Raw genomic sequence first — 19,836 nt, forward strand, 5'->3', positions numbered from 1 at the left:
AGTTATAATAAATCCTGAAAACAAATATCAAACTGTAATATCTACGCTTTTTATTGAGTCAGGAAGTGCGTATCTCTCTTTTTTAAATATATATATGCTTAGCATGAACGGAGTGGAGGGAAGGGCAGTATCATGAACACAGGAGTTTTTAATGGCATGAGTTTGTTTAATGTTCATGTCATATTAACTTGAGGCTTTGACATGCTATATTACAGCTCTTAGTATTCATACAGAATTAAAACAGTTCTAGTGTTCATTGCAAAATACAGACCATAATATTCAGGAGTTGTATCTGCATTACGAAAAGGCTTTGATGCAAAAAAAAACAAAAAAACAAACTGATATCCTTTCTCATAACCCATCACAGAGATGATGTTTGGTTATTACTGTATCCTCTAATGTAGAAAAATCCATAAGGCAATACCACTATGTAAAATTAGTCTTCATCATCCATTATAAAAATCTAGCAAGAGTCTAAGGAAAGTTGGGCACTGTATAAAAACCATCAAGTGCAAAATCTATGAGAATTAGGGCTGAACGATATGGTCAAATTCAAATGTTTCATTCAGTCTAACACAATAAATGTCAAGTAATCAAAGATTGAGTTTTCTCGTTGTTTTAAATTATAGCTGGAAACGACAAACACTGGTTAAATAGTGACACATCTCACTAAGTGTGCGCCATGTATTGTATTAAATATCGTTATTAACATATCGATATATACTGAATCTCCGTTATATTGCGATTAAAGAAAAGCATATCGCAATAGACAGTACATTGTTATTGAATTATTGCCCCGCCCTAGTGACAGTACAGTTCCACCATCTTTAGATCTTCTCCAGTTCTTTCATCAGCTCCCCAAAGCTCGTCACATACCAGGAACACCTCTCCTTCACCTGCTGCCTGGTAACGTTGCCACCAAATCCAATAAAAGCACTCTGTGGGGCGGGGAAAAAAACAATAACGCTGTGGTCAGACTGCAGTTACGATGTGATTGGCCATGTTTTCAAACGCTACATGTGAACCAGGTGTTTACAGCAGGAAACACTTACAGCGGGAGGACAGGCCTCGAGATCCGTGGCTCCATCTCCGATCATCACCACAGTCTTGAAGCTGTATTGTTCCTTCAGCATGCTGATGACCTTTCCTTTGCCGCCGCTCTCAGCTGTGGGTTGACTCTCATCGAAACCGGCGTACTCTCCTGGAAAACACACATGGCGTTTTTAAACAGAAGACGATGTCCCAAAACAAGCTGAAGAGAGACGTTTCAGGTTCATTTGGAATACAAGGAATAGCACCGCAACAGTTAATCATTCTCTGCCAACCGACCCGTCTACATGCACGCTTCATTATCATAATATTGTTTTCTTGTAGGTGACGCAGACACAATACATCAGTATCATTTTAACTGTTCTCACAACACTAAAATCTACCTGTATGTAGCCTGCCAATGAAAGCTTTTACAACGTCACATTTAGCCTCATGTGACCACAGTGTCTTTTAACGTTCTAATGACTATTGTTAACACCCTGGAGCTCTACAACGACTGCAGCTGACTTTCACTGGTAGTTCTTTTCACACCTCGCAGCAGCCCAAAGACTGCTGTTAGGACACAATGGAGTTACAGTGAGCACTGCACTCTTTTCACAGAGAGCTAAAGCCCTATCCACAAGGAAACCAGTAGAGTGCACCCCCTGGTGGCTATCATTATATTTCTACTTCCAGGTTGTCCTCATCTGGCAAATCAGACTACAGCAACTTCTTTCACAGTTTTCACTGATAATTTGAATGGAAGCCTATGAGCCGACATCTCTCTTGATTTACAACATCAGTAAACATTTCCTGAGGGTTCATATCTTGATCTCTTGTTCAGGTCCTCTTCAACATAACATGCTGTCAGCTTTGTAAATTATATTCCCATTTAGAGGGAAATAGAAAATGAATCATGGCACATGTGAGTGAACACCGTGTGACTGACAGCTGTATCGTCTAATACAGGGGTGTCAAACATACGGCCCGGGGGCCAGAACTGGCCCACCAGAGAGTCCAATCCGGCCCACAGAATGAATTTGTTAAAATTTCACACTACAATTACAATCTAAACGTAATGTCAGATGTAATATTTTTCACTTCCAGATACCTGTGACTAAATGTTTGTACCTTTATAGATCCAGTGTGATGTGTAAATAGTACATTTAGGCATGATATTGTTGATATTTCTCAAGAAATTTCATGTTTTGTAAAAATATCCTTCATTAAATGTAAAACAAAGATGAAAAAACAAATGAGATCTTGTTGGTCATAGGTTATTATGCTATTATTTTACTATTTTTACTGGTCCGGCCCACTTGAGATCAAATTGTGCGACATGTGGCCCCTACACAAAAATGAATTTGACACCCCTGGTCTAATAGGTGCCTGTTTGCAGGTCACAACTAACCAGTTGCAATTTGTCAGTAACTAAAGAGCGTTGCAACAAATAATATTTTCAGAAACAAATTACAGAATTGAGGGTTTAATCAATACTGAAAACGACTGTTAGTTCCAGTTGTACTTTTGTCATGACTCTTTCAGGGTTCCTGCTGAAATGTTTTGTGCACTTATTTTAACAACAATCCACTCTTCGTAAGAACAGAGAAAAATGAGAGATATACCATTGAAGTAGAACTTGAGCCGGTTCGCATACACATGATCCAGGGGAATGTTTAGCTGGGTGGCCACATGTTCAACAATGCAGCGGAATCCACCGGAGATGAGAAAGACCTTAATGTTGCGCTGGTGCAGACGGTCCACAAGCTCCCTGCACAAACATTAGAGTTATGTAATGGGCTGTTTCGATGACATCATTTCATTGGACCATTGGAGTTATAGTGCAGTTTTACATATGGGACATATGGGATAACAGGCCTCATCTCTTGACTGTAGCTGAGCATGTATACATGTGTGAGTAATTAGGGACCAGCAGGAAAAACATGGGAAACACAGTGATGTGTGTTGTATGTTCAAAGTGGTATTTCTGTATTGACTGAATGATTCACACACTCACCTAATACCTGGAGTCAGCTGAGGTGGGTGATCCGTTATCAGTTTGTTCACTTGTTCTCTAGAACATTTGATGATGGAGAGACGTTCAGTAAGCGCCGTTTTAAATGACACTGAACCGCCCATAGCTTTACGAGTCCTGAAATATGACAGCAACATGTGAGACAAGCGCAGTAATATCAAATATGATCACAAACAAACCATCCCTCTTACAAAACACCAGTGCATATATATATACATGATCAAATTACTTTTTCTTTTAGTACACACTTACATCTCAGTGACTGCATCGCCCACACCGCAGAATTTGGCCAGTTCATCGATGCCTTCCTCTTTGATGACTGTGCTGTCCACATCAAAACAAACAGCATCTGCTCTCCTGAAGAGTTCTTTTGTTTGCGAAAGAGTTGACATTGTGCTGAGAAACGGGAGAAAAAGTATACCATCATCATCATCATCCAATCACAACAGCAGCAGCTTTTCAACAGGTAACTTAAGACTTCTTTCACCTCTTTTTTTTTTTTTTACAAAAGCATAGACAAATCTTTCATAATAACTGGGGAAAATTAAAGCAAGTTTTCACAAGTAGTTTGATATCAATACATATTGTGATATATTGACAATCGCTCCTGGCATTAAGTTGAAGAAACCATTTAATTGTGAAAAACAAACTGCAAGAACAGAACACATTTTGTATATATATATATATATATATATATATATATATATATATATATATATATATATATATATATATATATATATATATATACATAGATATGTGTATGTGTGTGTATGTATATGTGTATATATATTTCCTCATAGTCTATGTCTACCAATGAGTAATACTAAGAAAACTAAGAAAATAATGGAAAAAATGCAAACTTGCAAGGCAAAACCCACCCCAAACATATTAGTAGCTGTGAGCTTGTTTAATTTGTTTATTAATGAAATTGATTAATGGATATGTGAATAAGACATCAGACAAATCTTTTGAAATAATCTTACTAACTCATGATATGATATTGCTGTGGATTAACAGTTTCTCTGAGCTCCACACAAAAAGGTGCAACTTCCATAAGTTTCTTTCTTAGGTTTCTGGACAAAACCTTGCAAGCTTCTTTTTCAGGATCAGCTCTTCCACTTTGTTAAATCAATGTAGAAATCAATGAAAAGAGGCAACATCGAATGTCACATGAGTGCAAATCGGATTCATTATCAGAGTCCCGTGCTGAGGTGTTTGCAGTTGCAAAAATGCACAGAATTCTCAACAAAAAAAGTCCTGCAAGTGAATGTCTTCAGTCCAGAGCAGCAGGAAAAATCGTGCATTGTCTTAAAATACAAATGTATGAATGTGATTAATCTTATGAAACACATAGGTCACACAAATAAAGCGTTACATAAAGCAGGCTGCAGAGAGAACACCATACAAAAGACTAGGATGGACATCCACTGCCTGAGTTGCATCACCCCAGCACAGCTACACTGAACCGATGCCGGTAAAGGCGAAATGAAGCCGGATTACGTAAAACGCATCGGTCTGTGTGGCACAGCATGATCTATCTGCTGAAAGACAATGGTTATTTAATGTGACACCAGCTTAATGTGTTAAATAACCATTAAAATGGAGATGTTGCCGGTTCACTGCGCTCTGCTTCGCCCGGTTTGAGAGCATTCGCACGGTTTCTATTCCACTGTCAATCGTGGTTGACTACGCTGCAACGTCAGGTTCATGGGTTGTAAAGGGAATATTTTGAATTCAACTTACCGGTGAGAGCAGCGTCGGAGCGGTAACGACATACAAACAGCGACTGCAGCATGGGATAAACTCACCGACGAGGAGGAGGAAGGCGAGCGACGTCCGACTCCTGACTAAGGAAGAGGGAGACAGTGAAGGACCGCCCACTACACTCTGACCCCCGGCTCCATGACAACAACAGCGGGCAACATTTATCCTGTGTAAATGCAGTCTTTCTCGAAGTGTTTATGTGTGGAGACACCGTTCAAAGATGAAAAGTGTTCACGACCTCACAAGGCAGTTTTACACAGCAGCAATTTTAAGTCGTTATAAAAGGAAACTGGCTATGTTCTTTGTACATTATGTTCGCAGTGACGACACAACGTGTGAATACGTGTGTTCTCGTTGGTTGCAAAAAATAACAATAACATTTAGATGAACCCATTCTTCACTTGATTTATAATGTTGGTTAACGTTCCCCTGAGGAGTTAATGGTCTCAATAAAGGACGCGACGATAGCACTTTTATGTGTCCGATACCGATATCACATATTATCTTCTAGAGACGGGTGTCACGCATAATGCAAGTTTCAAGTCACAAACAATTCCTAGGTCATTTTTGCAATAATCAATCATTTTTGCAATAATCAAGCAAGTCAAGTCGAATTAATATAAATAAAATTAAAAAGTAAATAAAACCACAGAGCTGAAAATGTAAAGAATACTGACATTAGGCCTACATTAAACCATGTTTCCATGCACATTTTACCACTTATCATAGTGTTAGCTTAAAATAGCAACCAACTGACTTCCTGTCTTACCTTAGAAAAGTCAAATAATTAAATTTCATGTAGTGGTGTTGGTGTCCTTGGTTGTCAGGTCTGTACGCAAGACCGCAAAAGCACCCAATGTTTTCTGTGTTTCAAAAACAAAACGTGAACATGAACTCCTCAATATTTGAAAAAAATTAAATGTTTCACAAGTCAAGTCATTTCGAGTCATTTTACTCAAGTCTAAGTCAACTCGACTCATTCACCACCGTTAGTCCAACAAGTCTCAAGTCCTCAAACTTGATTTAAGTCAGGTTCCCCATGTCTGGTAGCTATGGAAACTATAACTATAACAACTATGGAGCTGTTAACAATACATTTGTACTGAGTCATTTCAAAATAACAAACAGAATTCCCTGAATGTGTGCCTTATTTTTTATTATTTTTTATTTTTTTATTAAATTTTTTTGTCCTGATATACTTCTTATCTGCACTGCCCACACTGGTGTCCTTACAAGCCACCTACCTAGCCTGACAACAACCAGACAGACATTCCTTGCATTTATACACAGGTGTTCAGAATGTAAGAATTAGTGACATTTAAAATGTTGAGACAGCAGTTTGCAACAAACAGAGGACGCATCCACTAATATGTCCTTTTGCCATGTGTCTGTCAAAGAACTACAGTGTACGGTGATGTAAAATCCTACACAATCCAAAAATCCTATATATTGCATGCTTCACTATACACAGGCTGTAAAAATGTAAATACAAATCAGCAAAAACATTTTAGCTGAGTCATGTTAGGGCTGTTTATTTCTTATCTTTGGGAAAACAATGTTTGTGAATTATGTCTTTGAAATGACTCAGCACAAATGCGTTTGATTGAACATACGCTTTTCAGGTTATGAAGGAATTATTCTCGCCTCCAGACCAGGTGGTGGCGGTAATGAGGCTGAAGTCGTTTACAAACGGAAGCGGAAGACACTCGTTAATGACCTGACTAACGGCGGCGTGGAGCCGTGCGTGGAGCCATACGTGGAGCGTGTGGTAAGTGTTTCTCTTTTGTTCTGGGATGCGAATAGAAATGTGAGTTTTTACGTTAGCACATTTCATTCAAAACGAGCAGAATAAAAGTCGTTGAAAGGTTTTAGTTCACGCGTGAGTTACAGCGTCCTTTAACGGAAAACACGTGGTTAAGGTGCAAGGATCTTTCTATACAAATCTATGATTGTGATTAATCTTATGAAACACATAAGATTAATCACTGTAAGGATTTTTTAATAAATAAAATAAGCTAATTTAAATAAATTACAGGAAATGACTTTTGTATCTATTTCAAGAAGAGTTTGATCTCCCCTTAAGCCTATTATTAGGCTTCAAGCCTCGTGAAATGTGCTGTGCTCTTATATAAATAAATAAGTTATTGTATCTGTAGTGAAATTAACATCATTTGCATGGTCATGTCACAGCAGATGTGGATATAAATGTACTTCGTTGAGCAAAATAAATAAAATATAGTTGTAGAGGATGGCAGCATAGGAGTCAATGAGGTAGCCAACTGTAATAAAATATGAAGTTGAAATCTCAACATCTTTTTTTATGATTTGTGCCTACATGGATATATTTTACTTGCTTACTTTCTTTTGTTGATTTGTAGTGTTTGCTGACATAAAACTGATTCTGTGTTGCAGGTGAAGCTTGATCATGATGGAGCTAAAAGGAAAAACATGCAGAGGTAACTACTGTCCTGTTGGTAATAATGTCATGTTTATTGATGCATGGCCGAATTCTGTATTACTCTTGAAATAGTAAATGCAGTCAGACACCATGCTAAATTATTGTTTTCACACACTGACTCAACAACAGGGGAGGATTGCTTGCGATGTGTCCTCACTGTGTCACCGTGAATACAGACAACTGTTATTGGCTTGAAGAGCCGGTTTGGATGTGATTGTTATTGATCAGACGACGTCAAAGTCAATCTTCAGTTCAATATTTACACTGTTGCATGTTTAAAACATTATTATAGTATTATTACATCAAATGATCAACTATTATACACTTGTGCAAGTATGAGAACTTGAATATGAGCTGCGTCCAACATTACATTTTTTAAGTTGACATGATAACAAATAAGTTGGCTCTAACCAGTAATCCACTTTATAAACTCTTATTTTTCTTGTGTGAATACAACCTATAACCTATTGTGTCGGCCAACAAATCCATCTCATAGCGTCTTATATCTTTCTTTTTTTTCCAGCATGTATCAGAACATATATTGGAGATGACATGCAGTGATACAGGCTTGGTTGTGTTAGTCATTGCACATTAATCCAACAAAATGAGACCACTGTGACCTTCAGCCTGTGACGAGTAACCTGAAGTTGGTATGTTTGTACAAGAATGATACACAACATGATTTTATTTATATTTCTGATTGAAGCATGGCAGAATTCTGTTCCAGCCTGTATGTGGTGGATACAGTCAGACACCATGCAAAAGTCTTGTCTCATTTCTACTAAATGATAGGATTTGAGCTGTGCTGTGCCTCATCTAACTTCAGGAATGAGTACATTGATGAACATAGAAGATGCATTTTATATTTGAAGTAAGTGTTGGTTTAGATTTTGCTTCTGTTTTGCTAAATTCTGCAGAGCAGCTGGTGTTGTGTGGAAAAACTGTCAACTCATTCGCTCATGGTAAGAAGAGGAATATAAAATGTTTCACTGTCACAGTGTGATCTGTTTAATAAACATTTTTGCTTTTTCATCCACAGCTCCTTCATATAAAGACACTCCCTGCCAAAGGATGATGGAAGTTGTGGATGTGAATGTTTCTCACCTTTTGTATAATTGCAATTTAATTGTATTGGTGTTACTGGAAGAAAACATTGAGATTCAGAAGCATTGAAGAATTTTCCAAAAACAAAGACTTTTACTTTAAATTAAACACACGTTAAAATAACTTGATTGCATATGTTTTACAACTCCCTGTGTAGCTCTTAATAATATAGTACATCCTGCATAATGAGCAAATGGCCACATGGTAAACACAAATGTCTGTCATTTGTCACAATATGAAAGGACTGGGCTATATGGACAAACAAGACTGTCATAATAACTTATAAATGTCATATAATTAAAGATCAGTATTTGCTCCAAAAATGTATTTGAAGAAACAAGTTGTGGTTTTAAAGCTTTTATTTAAAACAATATTTACTTCTTGAATCTGAGGCAAAATCATTTGAGTTCTATATAAGCCTTAATTGTGCTTTTATGCCATTTATAAACATTAATCTATTGAACATTTATTAGCCCTACCCACTATTAAAACAGGCTTTGTTTCAGCTGCTAAAACGAGATTTCACAGTTCGACCTGAACAAGTTTACAATGGATAGCGCTGCATTGATCATTTATACAACCAGAAGTCATGGTTGATCTAATGATATTAGATTGTTTTTGATCGAAGACAATTAGTTAGAAACCATGAATCCAGTAACACAGTACCTTGGGTGATAGTCACTGCTGATTCATAGATTAGTTTACGTTATCAACTATAGCTGAAGTTTCTTAGCATAAACTATTGTAATGGGTGAATTGTAAAATGAATTGCTTTATTAACCGTCATATTACAGACGTTTTTGGTACACTCTTGGTACAATAGTACCACAGTATTGAAAGAAGGCTTTTAAAAATCATTCAATTAGCTGTTCAACTCGATGAGATACTTAAAATGCTCTTTTCTTGTAATAGTTGGTTACCATTTTATTCCTATAATACAATGGAGAGAAGAATAGAAGGCCACATACAGGATTTTCACTTATGGCAGTTATATTACTGAACAAAATGTTCAACATTAAACGGTCAGCGTGTACACACACTGAAAGTACATTGGTTCGGAAACCTAAAAAGTTGGTTCCCAGTGTGAACCGTATTCCATCAGTGGATGTGTCACTGTAAGCTGTAGGTGTGAGGAGGAAGGAACGACATCATACATGTGAAAATGGCGAATGAAACATAGAACATGCAGTGGTCTGTAGAAGACACTAAGTGCTTGATGGTGATTTTGGGGTGTCCCCTGAATTCCAGGAGAATTTAACAGAAGGAAAGGTTGCAGAAGCTAAATGCGATCCGCCATGTTGCCACTACCGTGCTTTCTTCAGCTCACATTGTGCACAGAGCAATGCACGCCACTGATGGTTCTGCTTCACCGGTGTGTGGCTGGCACGCTGAGAGCACCAAGGTTTCCAAATGAAAACTGCGCTAGTGCTTGCTAGAGAGAAAGCACTAATAGAGAACATGTGTTTCACCATTGAACTCCGGCAGATCTGCCCTGAAGATGAATTGACCATTACCAGATGTGCTGCATGGGCTCGTCTGCCTCCACAGATATTGACAGCAGGATTGCCTTTGGAGTGTTCTCAAAAAGTGCTGCTCTGTTTTGAGTTTGACCCTTCTTGACCCAGTGGCCGTAGATCTTGAACGCACAGGCGTCGATGAGTTTGCGGATGGGTTTGACGGCGTACGGGTCACTCTTGATCACCTCCTTGGTGACGGGCTTGGCACGGCGATAGTTGCAGTAGATCCTCATAGTGGCGAGCACAGTCATGCAAATGACCTGATGGGAGAACATTTCGGTAAAGATCACAGAGAAATGATCCCAGGAAGAAAAAAGTGCAGTATAAGTTTGTTTGAATCAATGTACCGTCCAACATATCCATTCATACATCCATTTTCTACCGCTTTATCCTCCACATGAGGGTCGCGGGGGGTGAAAGGTGAAATAAGGTGAAAGGCCAGTACACCCTGGACAGGTCGGCAGTCCATCACAGGGACACATAGAGATAAACAACCATCCACTCTCACACTCAAACCTACGGTCAGTGTCCAAATATGTATGTTTTTGGACTGTGAGAAGAAACTTGAGAACCCAATATATCCAATGTCAGGTAAACACTACAACACATCATTATTAACATATTCAACTTTTGTCTCTGCTCAGCTACATTCACATTGTGTTTCCAATCAAACCTGCGTGATAAATTGCGTAATAACTCCCTGTAACTGAGCAGAAGCAGGTTTCTCAACATGTCTTTGATCTCACCTTGAATCGCCTGTATGGGCTGAATTGCCGCACTTCATGCACCACATACTGTGAAAAGAATGGGTGGTTGAGAGCATCAACGGCTGTGTAACGCTGCCTTGGATCCACCACCAGCATCCGAGTGATCTGAGAAAACATGTGTAGCATTGACGATGAGTGAAAACTGGGATTTAGTCAAGTTATTTTATCTGATTGCTTTACTACAACAACAGTAGAGGTGGGCAACTTAAGCCTACCAAATCCTTAACAGTGTCTGAGCGGTCTTCCCATTCTGGAGACGAGAAGTCGTAACTGCCTGCCAGGATCATACGCAGCATCAGCATCTGTTTCCTGTGCCAGAAGGGTGGAGAGCCAGCGAGCAACGTGTACATGATCACTCCTGAACTCCATCTGTAAACATGAACCACAGGTGAATCAGGCTGCTTTGTTATGTCACTTGACTTTTCACTGTCATTTTAGTCTCTCAGCACTCACATGTCCACAGCAGTCCCATATCCCGCGTGTTCTGTGTCCATGGAGCACTCGATGATCTCAGGCGCCAGATAACCAGGCGTCCCACACACCTCTGCATCACAGACAAGTCAGACTATATATAGACATTCACTTACTGTAAGACACAACACGCCACTCTGTCAGATAGTATATTATCCACACTCAGTCAAACCTTGAAGCAGAAGGCCACACCTGTTAGCTGTACTGTGTCCCTAATAAAATGGCCACTTAATGTATCTAACAAATGTAGCCAGTGCTGTATGTATGTGTGTTCAATCGCATCTAACATCACATTCTGTATTTATAAACTAAGTAAATAATAGGATGATGCACATCTTTCGTTTCACATCAGACTTGCCAGTTCTCTCTGCAAACGATCTGCTGGTTTCTGAGGAGCCTGGTTGGAAAGGTCAGTGTGTTCTGGGTGGCGCTAACGGCAAAAAGAGCTCAGTGTCCTGTTGCATCTTAACCTTTGAGCATGTCAGGGAATCAGTCTCAAGATTCTCCACTGACCACCAGCAACTGTACTGCAAAGTGTACCACGGGTTGTAAACATGGTATACCAAGATGTTCAAAATGACCTTTGAGCTTTTGCTCCGGCTGGATTTGCACCGCAAAGCCAAAGTCGGTGAGCTTGATGTTCATTAAGTCGTCTAAAAGGATGTTCTCAGGCTTCAGGTCCCGGTGGACAATGTTCTGAGCGTGGAGAAATTGGACCACTTCCAGCAGAGCACGCATAATGTTCCTGAAACACACACCAAACTCTTTAATCATTTAGGATAGTTCTTTGTTTTTTTTGTTTGTCTCAGTTAAATCGTCAAACTCACCTGGTCTCCTTCTCACTCAGAGTAACTTTCTCTGTAAGGTAGTCGAAAAGTTCACCCCTCTTCATCCTGAGTAAAAGAAACGACATGGTTTGAACAGCTGCTGCTTTGCGTCTTAAAACGTACTCATGAAAAACTGGAGATCCGACACTCACAGGTCAAAAATCAAGAAGAAGAAGACATTGGACTCATAGCAGTCTTTAAGCTGTACTGGAAAGTGGAGATGCATATGAAGCACAGTCAGGATTTCATCAAGAAAAGAAAAACACAAATGGGCTTAACCAAGTAGATAATGTGGATCACTTGGGGTCAAATGACAAAACATCGTACAACTGACCAGATCCTGCTGAGCAGGTCAGTTGTAAAATGTGGGACAAAGGTCAAACAATATCTGTACGCTTTGTACAAGCAATAATAGGACGACTATTAATCGGATCTTTTCTGATTCGAATATAATGTTTTATTAAAGCTGCTGATGCACAGTTTTGATCTGCATGAGGAGTGTTCTCACTGATGTTGTCCTTTCCGCAGACTTTCTTGAGGATGTCGATCTCCTTCGTCGTTGCCTCCCTGATCTCCTCAATCTCCTCCGGAGTCGTCTTGTCGGAGGGGGTGATGTCAATGATCTTCACCGCGTATTCCTGAGACGTGCGCTTGTCGATGCAGCGGCGCACCACACTGCTCACTCCCCTGAGGAGGACACACACACACAAGCTTCTTTAACTTCAGAGATTTGTGTTTGGACAGCTTTAAACACAAAACATGTTTGTTTTTTTAAAAAAAGAAAAAACTGGAAAAACATGTTTAATGACATGTTTTCCCGTTCTTTTAAAATCCATGTATTTTAAAACTCAACATTGCAATTTTGGGGGAAAAAAATATAACTCAATATCATATTCTCTCACTCACTCACTGACCACTTTATTAGGTACACAGGACACTAATAGAATGTTAGGAGGAGTGGTACCCAGTACGGTCTTATAATTCTGCAGTGCATCTGCTTCAAAGTTCAACGAGTTGTGGGTTTAGAGATGGTCTTTTTTATACCTTAGTGATAACAAGTGCTCCTAACATAGATGTAAATAAAAAAAAACAAAACAGAACATAAAACGTAGATTACATTTCTGGATGGAAATATGGATGGAAATAATGGAAATATCGACCTATATTTTACACACTGAACCTTTAAGTAAATGAAATTCACATCCTTTGTGACACAAACCTAAAGGTGACCGACACAAAGAAATGAAACTAAGTCTCCATCACCCAAGTGTCAATGTGACTGAACCATGTGAAGAATATGAGCAGATAAACACAGTGACATCCACATCCGGTGACCCCGTGACCTGCATGTGAGACGAAAAGAGAAGTTGGACAATGTTTGTGTCCCAGGCTGCTCTCAACACTGCACCCTTTGTGCAGAGCATGTTGATGTTGATGAACGTACACGGCAAGAACACAGTGAGGTTATATAACAGCACCGCCATCCGACATATGGGGAGGAATGACAATGAGGAGGCTCTGGCACAGTGAGTGGACATTTTCTCAGAGGAAACCCTCTAGCTTGTTTTTTTATCTCTTACTGTTCACACCGACGGAGAGAGTTATTGAAACTTACACTATGTGCTGAGTGTGTGGCATCATATTTAACATGAATTCAAGTGCAGCTTCGGTCATCTGAAGAACCTCTCAGCACTACACTGAAGTGTATTTCCCAAAATCTCAAAAACTATTCCTTTAGAATAAATCATGGGGCCACACGGTTGGTGTAGTGTTCTCCCCCTGTGTGTGGGTTTTCTCCCATAGTCCAAAAACATGCAATATGGGGGATTAGGTACACTGGACACTCTAAATTGACTGTAAGTAAGTGGATGGTTGTTTGTCTCTATGTGTCCCTGTGATGGACGGGCAATCTGCCACAGCGCCCCCCGCGATCCTCATGTGGAGGATAAAGAGGTAAAAGATGGATGGATGGAGATAAAACTGTCCAATTACAACAGTCCGAAGATTAGAGGTGTTTCTTAATGACTAATGCTGTGTGGTGTGAGAACAAAACATACCTTCCAAGAATCTCCTTGGGCTCATATTTGTCATAGAACTCCTGGGCTCCGACCCAGTCAGGGATCTCATCCTCTTTGGTCATGATGGAGCGATGCTGATTCACCACCACAGACTGAAAACCTCTCTCCTGTCACAGCTCACAACAGGCTGATGGACAGACAACACATCAACAACATTGAGACAATACTGATCTGTGACAATCATTTTTACCAGAGCTGGAGGTAAATGATTAAGTGTGAAGAAGATGTCTGACAGTAGTGGACAGACTGTTCAGTTGACAGAAATGGATTCTGTCATATGTTATACAGAAATGTATACTTTGTTGGCTGCTGATTCTCCATAGGAGTAGCTGCTGTTGAATATCAGTGTAAACAGATCTGACTGAGTCTTCAGATGCTGGTTTGAATACGCAAAGCATTTGAGGACATTCTCTGTTTTTGCTTAGAGAACTGTAGGGAAGGTTTGATCTATTTTACCTTTCGTGTAACATTTAACATTTCATGGGTCAAACAGATTTTAACTGATAAATGTTTGTTTTGTGGGTCATTGGTTTCATAAAACTGACCTGTGAAGCAAAAGACACATCTCTACATCTGTAGACAATAAAGTCCAGACATTTTGGTTCAGTCTGTCTGTTCTCTGTACTGTAGACTGCTCTTTGTTCCTGTGTGTTTGATTTTACTGGACTATGAGTCTGGAACAAAGTCTGAATCAAATTGAATTATTATCATTTTTTTATACAGTTTTTCAGACCCAAGCATAAACAGGACCAGTTTACATGGTCAGGTGTGTCACTGCTTGTCTTGCCACCGTCATTGTAACTGTTGTTATTTATTAGTGCCTGCTGCTGCAAGCCACACTAGTCAGAACTCACCTCAACACCAACTCACAGAACCGCAGCCCTCCTTAAAAAGTGTGGACTGTACTATATTATATAATGAATACTACTATACTACAGTATACTGTAGTGTAGGGTGGTCTACTACTAGGGTACCGTCTTCTGGAGGGGCTCCAGACAACCACAAAGGAAAAAATAAATACATGAGTTCAGAGGAACTGTTGTGTTCACTTCAGGTAACTTCAGAAGTGTCAAATCTGGGGGACCTGGGGCACCAAAATACATAGGGCCGGCCCTGGGTCTACTGTAGTGCGTATCAGTCACCACCACGAGTCCCCACACCACGCGTGCATACAGGAGTGACGGTGCATCGGAGATAACTGTGATACTGACTGAGTCGTGTCTGGGTTTACCAATAGAGACGGGTGCTAGCAGGCTAATGCTATCGAACGAACTTAGACCGGGAGACTCCTAGAAGACAAAATACCACGAACGTTGTGCGCGTTATCGTGTGATCCAGGCTGCACGCGCTGTGCAGTGTGGGCATGTGTGTGTGAGAGAGCGCTGCGGGACAGGAACCTCATATGGGCCGGTTAGGAATGGCATGGCCAGACCTGCTCGAGAGGATGTTCCCTGTGATCAACAGCTGATCTTAACTTTGTTCTTACAGTCGGTTTATGAGTGTAAGAGGGTTTTCTTGATTAATATTCGTTTTCCTTCTCAGTAAAACAGTGTAGTTTTGCAGTTGCATAATCTCACAGACAGTTTTGGACCTGCTAGTGTTCAGACATACAGCAGAGTGCAGACTAACAACGTGTCAACTGTCTCCTCATCATCCTCCCTCTCTATTTGACCTTTAGTGGGATCCAACACAGTGAAAAAAAACAGCAGGCAGGTTCACTCACCGTGTTATGTTCGGTACCGCTCAGTTGTCATCCATCACCAGAATTCGCTCTGTGCTTACCACGGTGTCAGAGGAAGAAACGGACGCACTTAGGTCCAGTCTGGTGCGGGTTTGCGCAGCCGCTGGCCGCGGTCTTTGCACAGGGTGAACTTTAATGTCAAACGCCAAAAATAAATAGTTGCTTCCGCAGCAGGAGACTCTGATGAACCCGTGTCCGCTCGAACCCAGACCGGCCGTTTATTGCATTACGGAACCAGCTTTACACTTAAGTAGACCTACAACCTTCAGCCAGTGCTTTCGCAGTGAGAGGCTGCAGAGTGACATGACAGGTGCTGCCGGACTCCTGCATGTGCTCTTCCTGTTCAGCAGCACTCAAAGTCTAATTAAAGACACACTAAGTAAAAATAGAAATGTTTCTTGAAGAGTCCAGTGTGATATTGTGCGATCTTGGCAGGTGGTGAAAGAACACAGTGTAGTCACTCATGAGCCAAGTGCTTTATTATTTTTAAAACTACAAGCATGTTACAATAAAACTGCAGACTTTAATCCAGAAGAGAGACTGGGTAATTCACAAGTTGATGATGAGCTACTTGTAATGCAGTTCACAACAGGAGGAAATTGGAAGTCAAAACCACTAAAGAAATAACAAATGAAATCCACTCAACACATATTAACATTATTTATAAGACTATGATTACAACTTAGGTGCGATGATAATCAACTGTCAAAGTAAAGCACGGTTGTAGTTTTCTTGTGAATCACAGCCTCAGTTATCCAGGATGGTTGTTAATTGCAGATTTCCGGTGACTGATGTTCACTCTCCAATTCACTACAAACCTGCGGAGACAAGAAAGGTTTAAGTTTTGTCCAATTAAAAAGGAAGTAAATCAAGAGAGATTCCACCAAATGTCATAGTAAAACGATAATGTAAAGGGTCCAGTGTGTATAATTTACTGTAGAGGGGCTCCATCAATAGAAGTGAAGTGCAACATGCTTTAGAATGTTTTCAGATGTTTGTAGATGCCACTAGAGTCTACACACTGGACATGACAGCCTCTTTTTACCCCTCACGTTTATTTGTGTGCAAACATAACTTAAGAAAGACACATGATGCTATACAATCAATCAATACACTAGAAGCCAAATTTAAGCCCAACAGTGAGATAGATGTAATAGAAGTGTTGTCACACTCACCATTAGCAAACTTGCACTGTTTGAGTACTTCACTAAATCCCTCGCAGAGCTTGAGGTCACTCTGGTTTTGGGCACACTCTATGAACTGCTTTAGCTCATAGGAGCAGGCCTGCTGCTGCTGAGGAGCCTGCTGCTGGTACATGTACGGCTGCTGCTGCTGAGGAGCCTGCTGCTGGTATGGTTCCTGAAAGACATCGCGGCACATACTGTGATTATTCAGATTTTTTGCAGTGAAGCCTGTTGATGCAAGAATTTCCAGGCTCTTATAAAATCAGATTTGTTTTTCCTATCTCCAGGGTAAATGTATTTATTCATGGCTATCTAGAGGTGAAGTGGATTTCTCCAAATACGTTTCAGATTCCAACCATTCTCGGTCAACATCTGTTGCAGTATCTCACGATCTCACTCATGTTTTAGAGATCTGGGGTTCCTTATCCTGTTATACTTCAGCCTTCCCACAACATGCCATCACAAACAACATACCTCATTGTGTGAACTCATATGACAATGGCTTGAGTGTAATTTACATTCATTTATTTATATTTAAAAGTTACACACTGCAGATTTAAGCTTTAGGAACAGGCTAGTACACCCAAAAACATTTGTTTTACAATTACTTAAAATATTCTAAATCTAAAATACTGCCATTTTTGTAAAAAGGTGGCCCCCTAGTGGGCTGTGATGGTGCTGCATGTGGGCAGTTTAATAATTTGTTTTCAATTGGTGTAAAATATGCACAGCAGATTTTAAGAAATACTTATAAGGAATAAAACAAATCCATGTAATTTAAATTATGAATTATTTTTCTTCTCTCAACAGGTGTCACCATATTTGTTGATCCACCTAATTAACACCAGAATGTTGCCTATGGAGCCAAAAGAAGGATAAGCAAGTCAATGGCATGAAACAACGTTCAAGTGACATTTTCTGCCTGTTGAAGGCTTCTTCATGTTGATGTTGGGTTTAATATTATGACATTGTATGTGTGAATATCCCAGTCAACATACAGAGCTAACATATCAGTATTTGCACTCCGAGTTAACCATCATTTTTATAAATAGTAAATTGTGATTTATGATGATGGATAATTACACACTTTAGAGGTGAACAGTTTGTTGTGACACTAAACCTTTCAAATATTTAATGGAGCCCAAAGTTATTGATCCTAGTCTCATGTGTTGATCAGAGTCGTAATTTAAGGTTTAGGTTGGCCTTAAAGGATTTAAAGATTTCAGTTTGGGAATGGCTGAACTGGGTCATTATTTGAAAATATATTTGCTATAAAACTCAAACTATATCCTCCACAGAAAATACTGCATTCTCTCATCATCTTGCATCCGTGGTGAACAGAAAGGCAAATCAAAAATAATCCATCACTTATCAAGAAGCACTAACTCTTCATATGGTCTCACTGAAAACAAAATTACCTAGTAAAGTTATGTTCAAATGTCATTGTACTCCTTTATTCAGTGCATGTGATTGTATGAATTGACAAGTGGATATCATCAAATGTGATGCAACCTCAAAACACACACACCTGTTGTTCATTCCCACTGACCTACCTATCATGACTAATCTGCCTTGATGCTATTTCAGTCATATGACCACAGCTTGTTTACCTGGTATGTGACGTCGGGCTTGGCTGGTTCTGAATGTCCTCCACCAAAGCCTCCAGTCATGGCGTGACCGATGGTGTGTCCGACTGCAGAGCCCACTGCCACACCGGCGGCTGTGGTTGCCATCTGTGCAAACATTCCTGGCTGCCTGGGTGCCGCAGGAGCACCCACCGCTGACGGGGGAGCCTGCATTGGTGCTGGTGCGTAGGAGGGAGGTGGTGCAGCCCGGGCCATAGGTGGTGGTGATGGTGCCCGGCTGTAAAGACACATTTTGATTTTTAGAGCTGCTTCCAAAAGCGGACAGTACCTAGAAAATACCTGAATTTCTATTCATTTGAGACCTCAGTGCTCACAGATGATTAAACCAAATTAAATGATGTGGACATGGTGACAGCACAACATAATAAACATGTGTACACATTCATATGGACACTACTTTAATGCGTATACTACAAGGACTATGATTCTCCCTATGACAGTCAGCTGGGATTGGCACCAGCGCCCCCATGACCCTCATGTGGAGGATAAAGTGGAGGCACATGAGGTCACTTTGAGTAATTGTTATGACATTTCCTGTGGTTCATTTGAGATTAAGATATATGTTTAAAAAACGTGGACTAAAATCTTGAGACATGAAGGCATAACGGGTGTAATTAAGTATACAATTCTTATATAGAGCAGTCACTTCTGAAAACGAGAAAACATTTAACAAATAACAAATATTACGGAGAATACATTTAACAAATACCAAATATCATAAACTACATGTATGTGGAACATACGAGTCCCAACCGTTACTATTTACTAGCAGGTTTGTGGGGAACTTAATTTGTAAATTGTGTAAATTATTTAAACAGTGGCGTCACTGTGACCTCTACCTTTCTAAATGAATGATTCTCGGTTAGGCAAAATATATGTGACATTTAAAATGTACAAAAACTAAAAACGTACATTTAACAGGTTTGGTGAGGTTGTTCATACCTGCGTATAGGTTAACATGCGGTAACGTATTAAGTCACTAGCACGCTCGCCTCACTTCGCCACAACTACTATACCCAACAAATGACACTAAAAACGCCCTCACCTGGCTGGAGGGGACATCCTGGATGTCCGGCTTCTGCTTCCTCTCGGCATGTTTGATATTATTTTGTGTATATATTCAGTAATAACCACAGACACAACGTTCAGTAACTGTCACGCTAATTCGACCTTTGGTAAATCCGGAACTTTCTGTGTGTTACATCATTTATC

The 19,836-nt window shown here is 40.0% G+C and overlaps 3 protein-coding genes, 1 long non-coding RNA gene and 2 other non-coding genes across 7 annotated transcripts; 3 read left to right on the top strand and 3 right to left on the bottom strand.

Annotated features, from left to right (window-relative positions):
- Positions 1-145: 145 nt before the first annotated feature.
- Positions 146-4,936, bottom strand: psph (phosphoserine phosphatase). Of its 2 annotated transcripts, none has more exons than XM_044015730.1 (6): positions 4,876-4,936; positions 3,317-3,460; positions 3,047-3,181; positions 2,655-2,800; positions 1,053-1,201; positions 146-938 (listed from the first exon to the last, which is right to left on the bottom strand). In XM_044015730.1, exons 2-6 carry the CDS (start codon positions 3,454-3,456, stop codon positions 828-830), a joined length of 681 nt encoding a protein of 226 aa, XP_043871665.1. In that variant the 5' UTR covers positions 3,457-3,460; positions 4,876-4,936; the 3' UTR covers positions 146-827. The 2 variants fall into 2 exon arrangements, with proteins under 2 accessions (XP_043871665.1, XP_043871664.1); XM_044015729.1 differs by having other exon boundaries at positions 4,811-4,936.
- Positions 4,937-6,521: 1,585 nt separating this feature from the next.
- Positions 6,522-8,720, top strand: LOC122760605. Its single transcript, XR_006358445.1, has 5 exons — positions 6,522-6,599; positions 7,244-7,287; positions 7,813-7,939; positions 8,207-8,251; positions 8,329-8,720. It is a non-coding gene; the product is annotated as an uncharacterized LOC122760605 (long non-coding RNA).
- LOC122760619 lies at positions 7,329-7,467 on the top strand. Its single transcript, XR_006358449.1, has one exon. It is a non-coding gene; the product is annotated as a small nucleolar RNA SNORA15 (small nucleolar RNA).
- LOC122760620 lies at positions 7,995-8,129 on the top strand. The gene has a single exon (XR_006358450.1). It is a non-coding gene; the product is annotated as a small nucleolar RNA SNORA15 (small nucleolar RNA).
- Positions 8,721-9,149: 429 nt separating the features above from the next.
- Positions 9,150-16,082, bottom strand: LOC122760604 (phosphorylase b kinase gamma catalytic chain, skeletal muscle/heart isoform-like). Its single transcript, XM_044015721.1, has 10 exons — positions 15,777-16,082; positions 14,033-14,180; positions 12,484-12,662; positions 12,128-12,182; positions 11,976-12,041; positions 11,730-11,893; positions 11,131-11,221; positions 10,893-11,046; positions 10,657-10,782; positions 9,150-10,170 (listed from the first exon to the last, which is right to left on the bottom strand). The coding sequence occupies exons 2-10, from the start codon at positions 14,113-14,115 to the stop codon at positions 9,904-9,906; spliced, it is 1,185 nt and encodes a 394-aa protein (XP_043871656.1). The 5' UTR covers positions 14,116-14,180; positions 15,777-16,082; the 3' UTR covers positions 9,150-9,903.
- Positions 16,083-16,255: 173 nt separating this feature from the next.
- Positions 16,256-19,807, bottom strand: chchd2 (coiled-coil-helix-coiled-coil-helix domain containing 2). Its single transcript, XM_044015727.1, has 4 exons — positions 19,670-19,807; positions 18,589-18,841; positions 16,970-17,153; positions 16,256-16,612 (listed from the first exon to the last, which is right to left on the bottom strand). The coding sequence occupies exons 1-4, from the start codon at positions 19,717-19,719 to the stop codon at positions 16,605-16,607; spliced, it is 495 nt and encodes a 164-aa protein (XP_043871662.1). The 5' UTR covers positions 19,720-19,807; the 3' UTR covers positions 16,256-16,604.
- Positions 19,808-19,836: the final 29 nt, after the last annotated feature.

Source organism: Solea senegalensis, unplaced genomic scaffold (genome assembly GCF_019176455.1).
Source record: "Solea senegalensis isolate Sse05_10M unplaced genomic scaffold, IFAPA_SoseM_1 scf7180000013836, whole genome shotgun sequence".
NCBI classification, from domain to species: domain Eukaryota; kingdom Metazoa; phylum Chordata; class Actinopteri; order Pleuronectiformes; family Soleidae; genus Solea; species Solea senegalensis.

Coding starts and splice junctions, on each gene's coding strand:
- chchd2 (XM_044015727.1), bottom strand. CDS start 19,719: ATGCCGAGAGGAAGCAGAAGCCGGACATCCAGGATGTCCCCTCCAGCC. Junction 18,842..19,669: donor AGGATGTCCCCTCCAGCCAG/GTGAGGGCGTTT, acceptor GTGTCTTTACAG/CCGGGCACCATCACCACCAC. Junction 17,154..18,588: donor AGCCCGACGTCACATACCAG/GTAAACAAGCTG, acceptor GATGTCTTTCAG/GAACCATACCAGCAGCAGGC.
- LOC122760604 (XM_044015721.1), bottom strand. CDS start 14,115: ATGACCAAAGAGGATGAGATCCCTGACTGGGTCGGAGCCCAGGAGTTC. Junction 12,183..12,483: donor CTGCGGAAAGGACAACATCA/GTGAGAACACTC, acceptor TCCACTTTCCAG/TACAGCTTAAAGACTGCTAT. Junction 10,783..10,892: donor CAGACACTGTTAAGGATTTG/GTAGGCTTAAGT, acceptor ATGTTTTCTCAG/ATCACTCGGATGCTGGTGGT.
- psph (XM_044015729.1), bottom strand. CDS start 4,842: ATGTCGTTACCGCTCCGACGCTGCTCTCACCG. Junction 3,461..4,810: donor CTCCGACGCTGCTCTCACCG/GTAAGTTGAATT, acceptor CCCGTTTCTCAG/CACAATGTCAACTCTTTCGC. Junction 2,801..3,046: donor CAGCTGACTCCAGGTATTAG/GTGAGTGTGTGA, acceptor ATGTTTGTGCAG/GGAGCTTGTGGACCGTCTGC.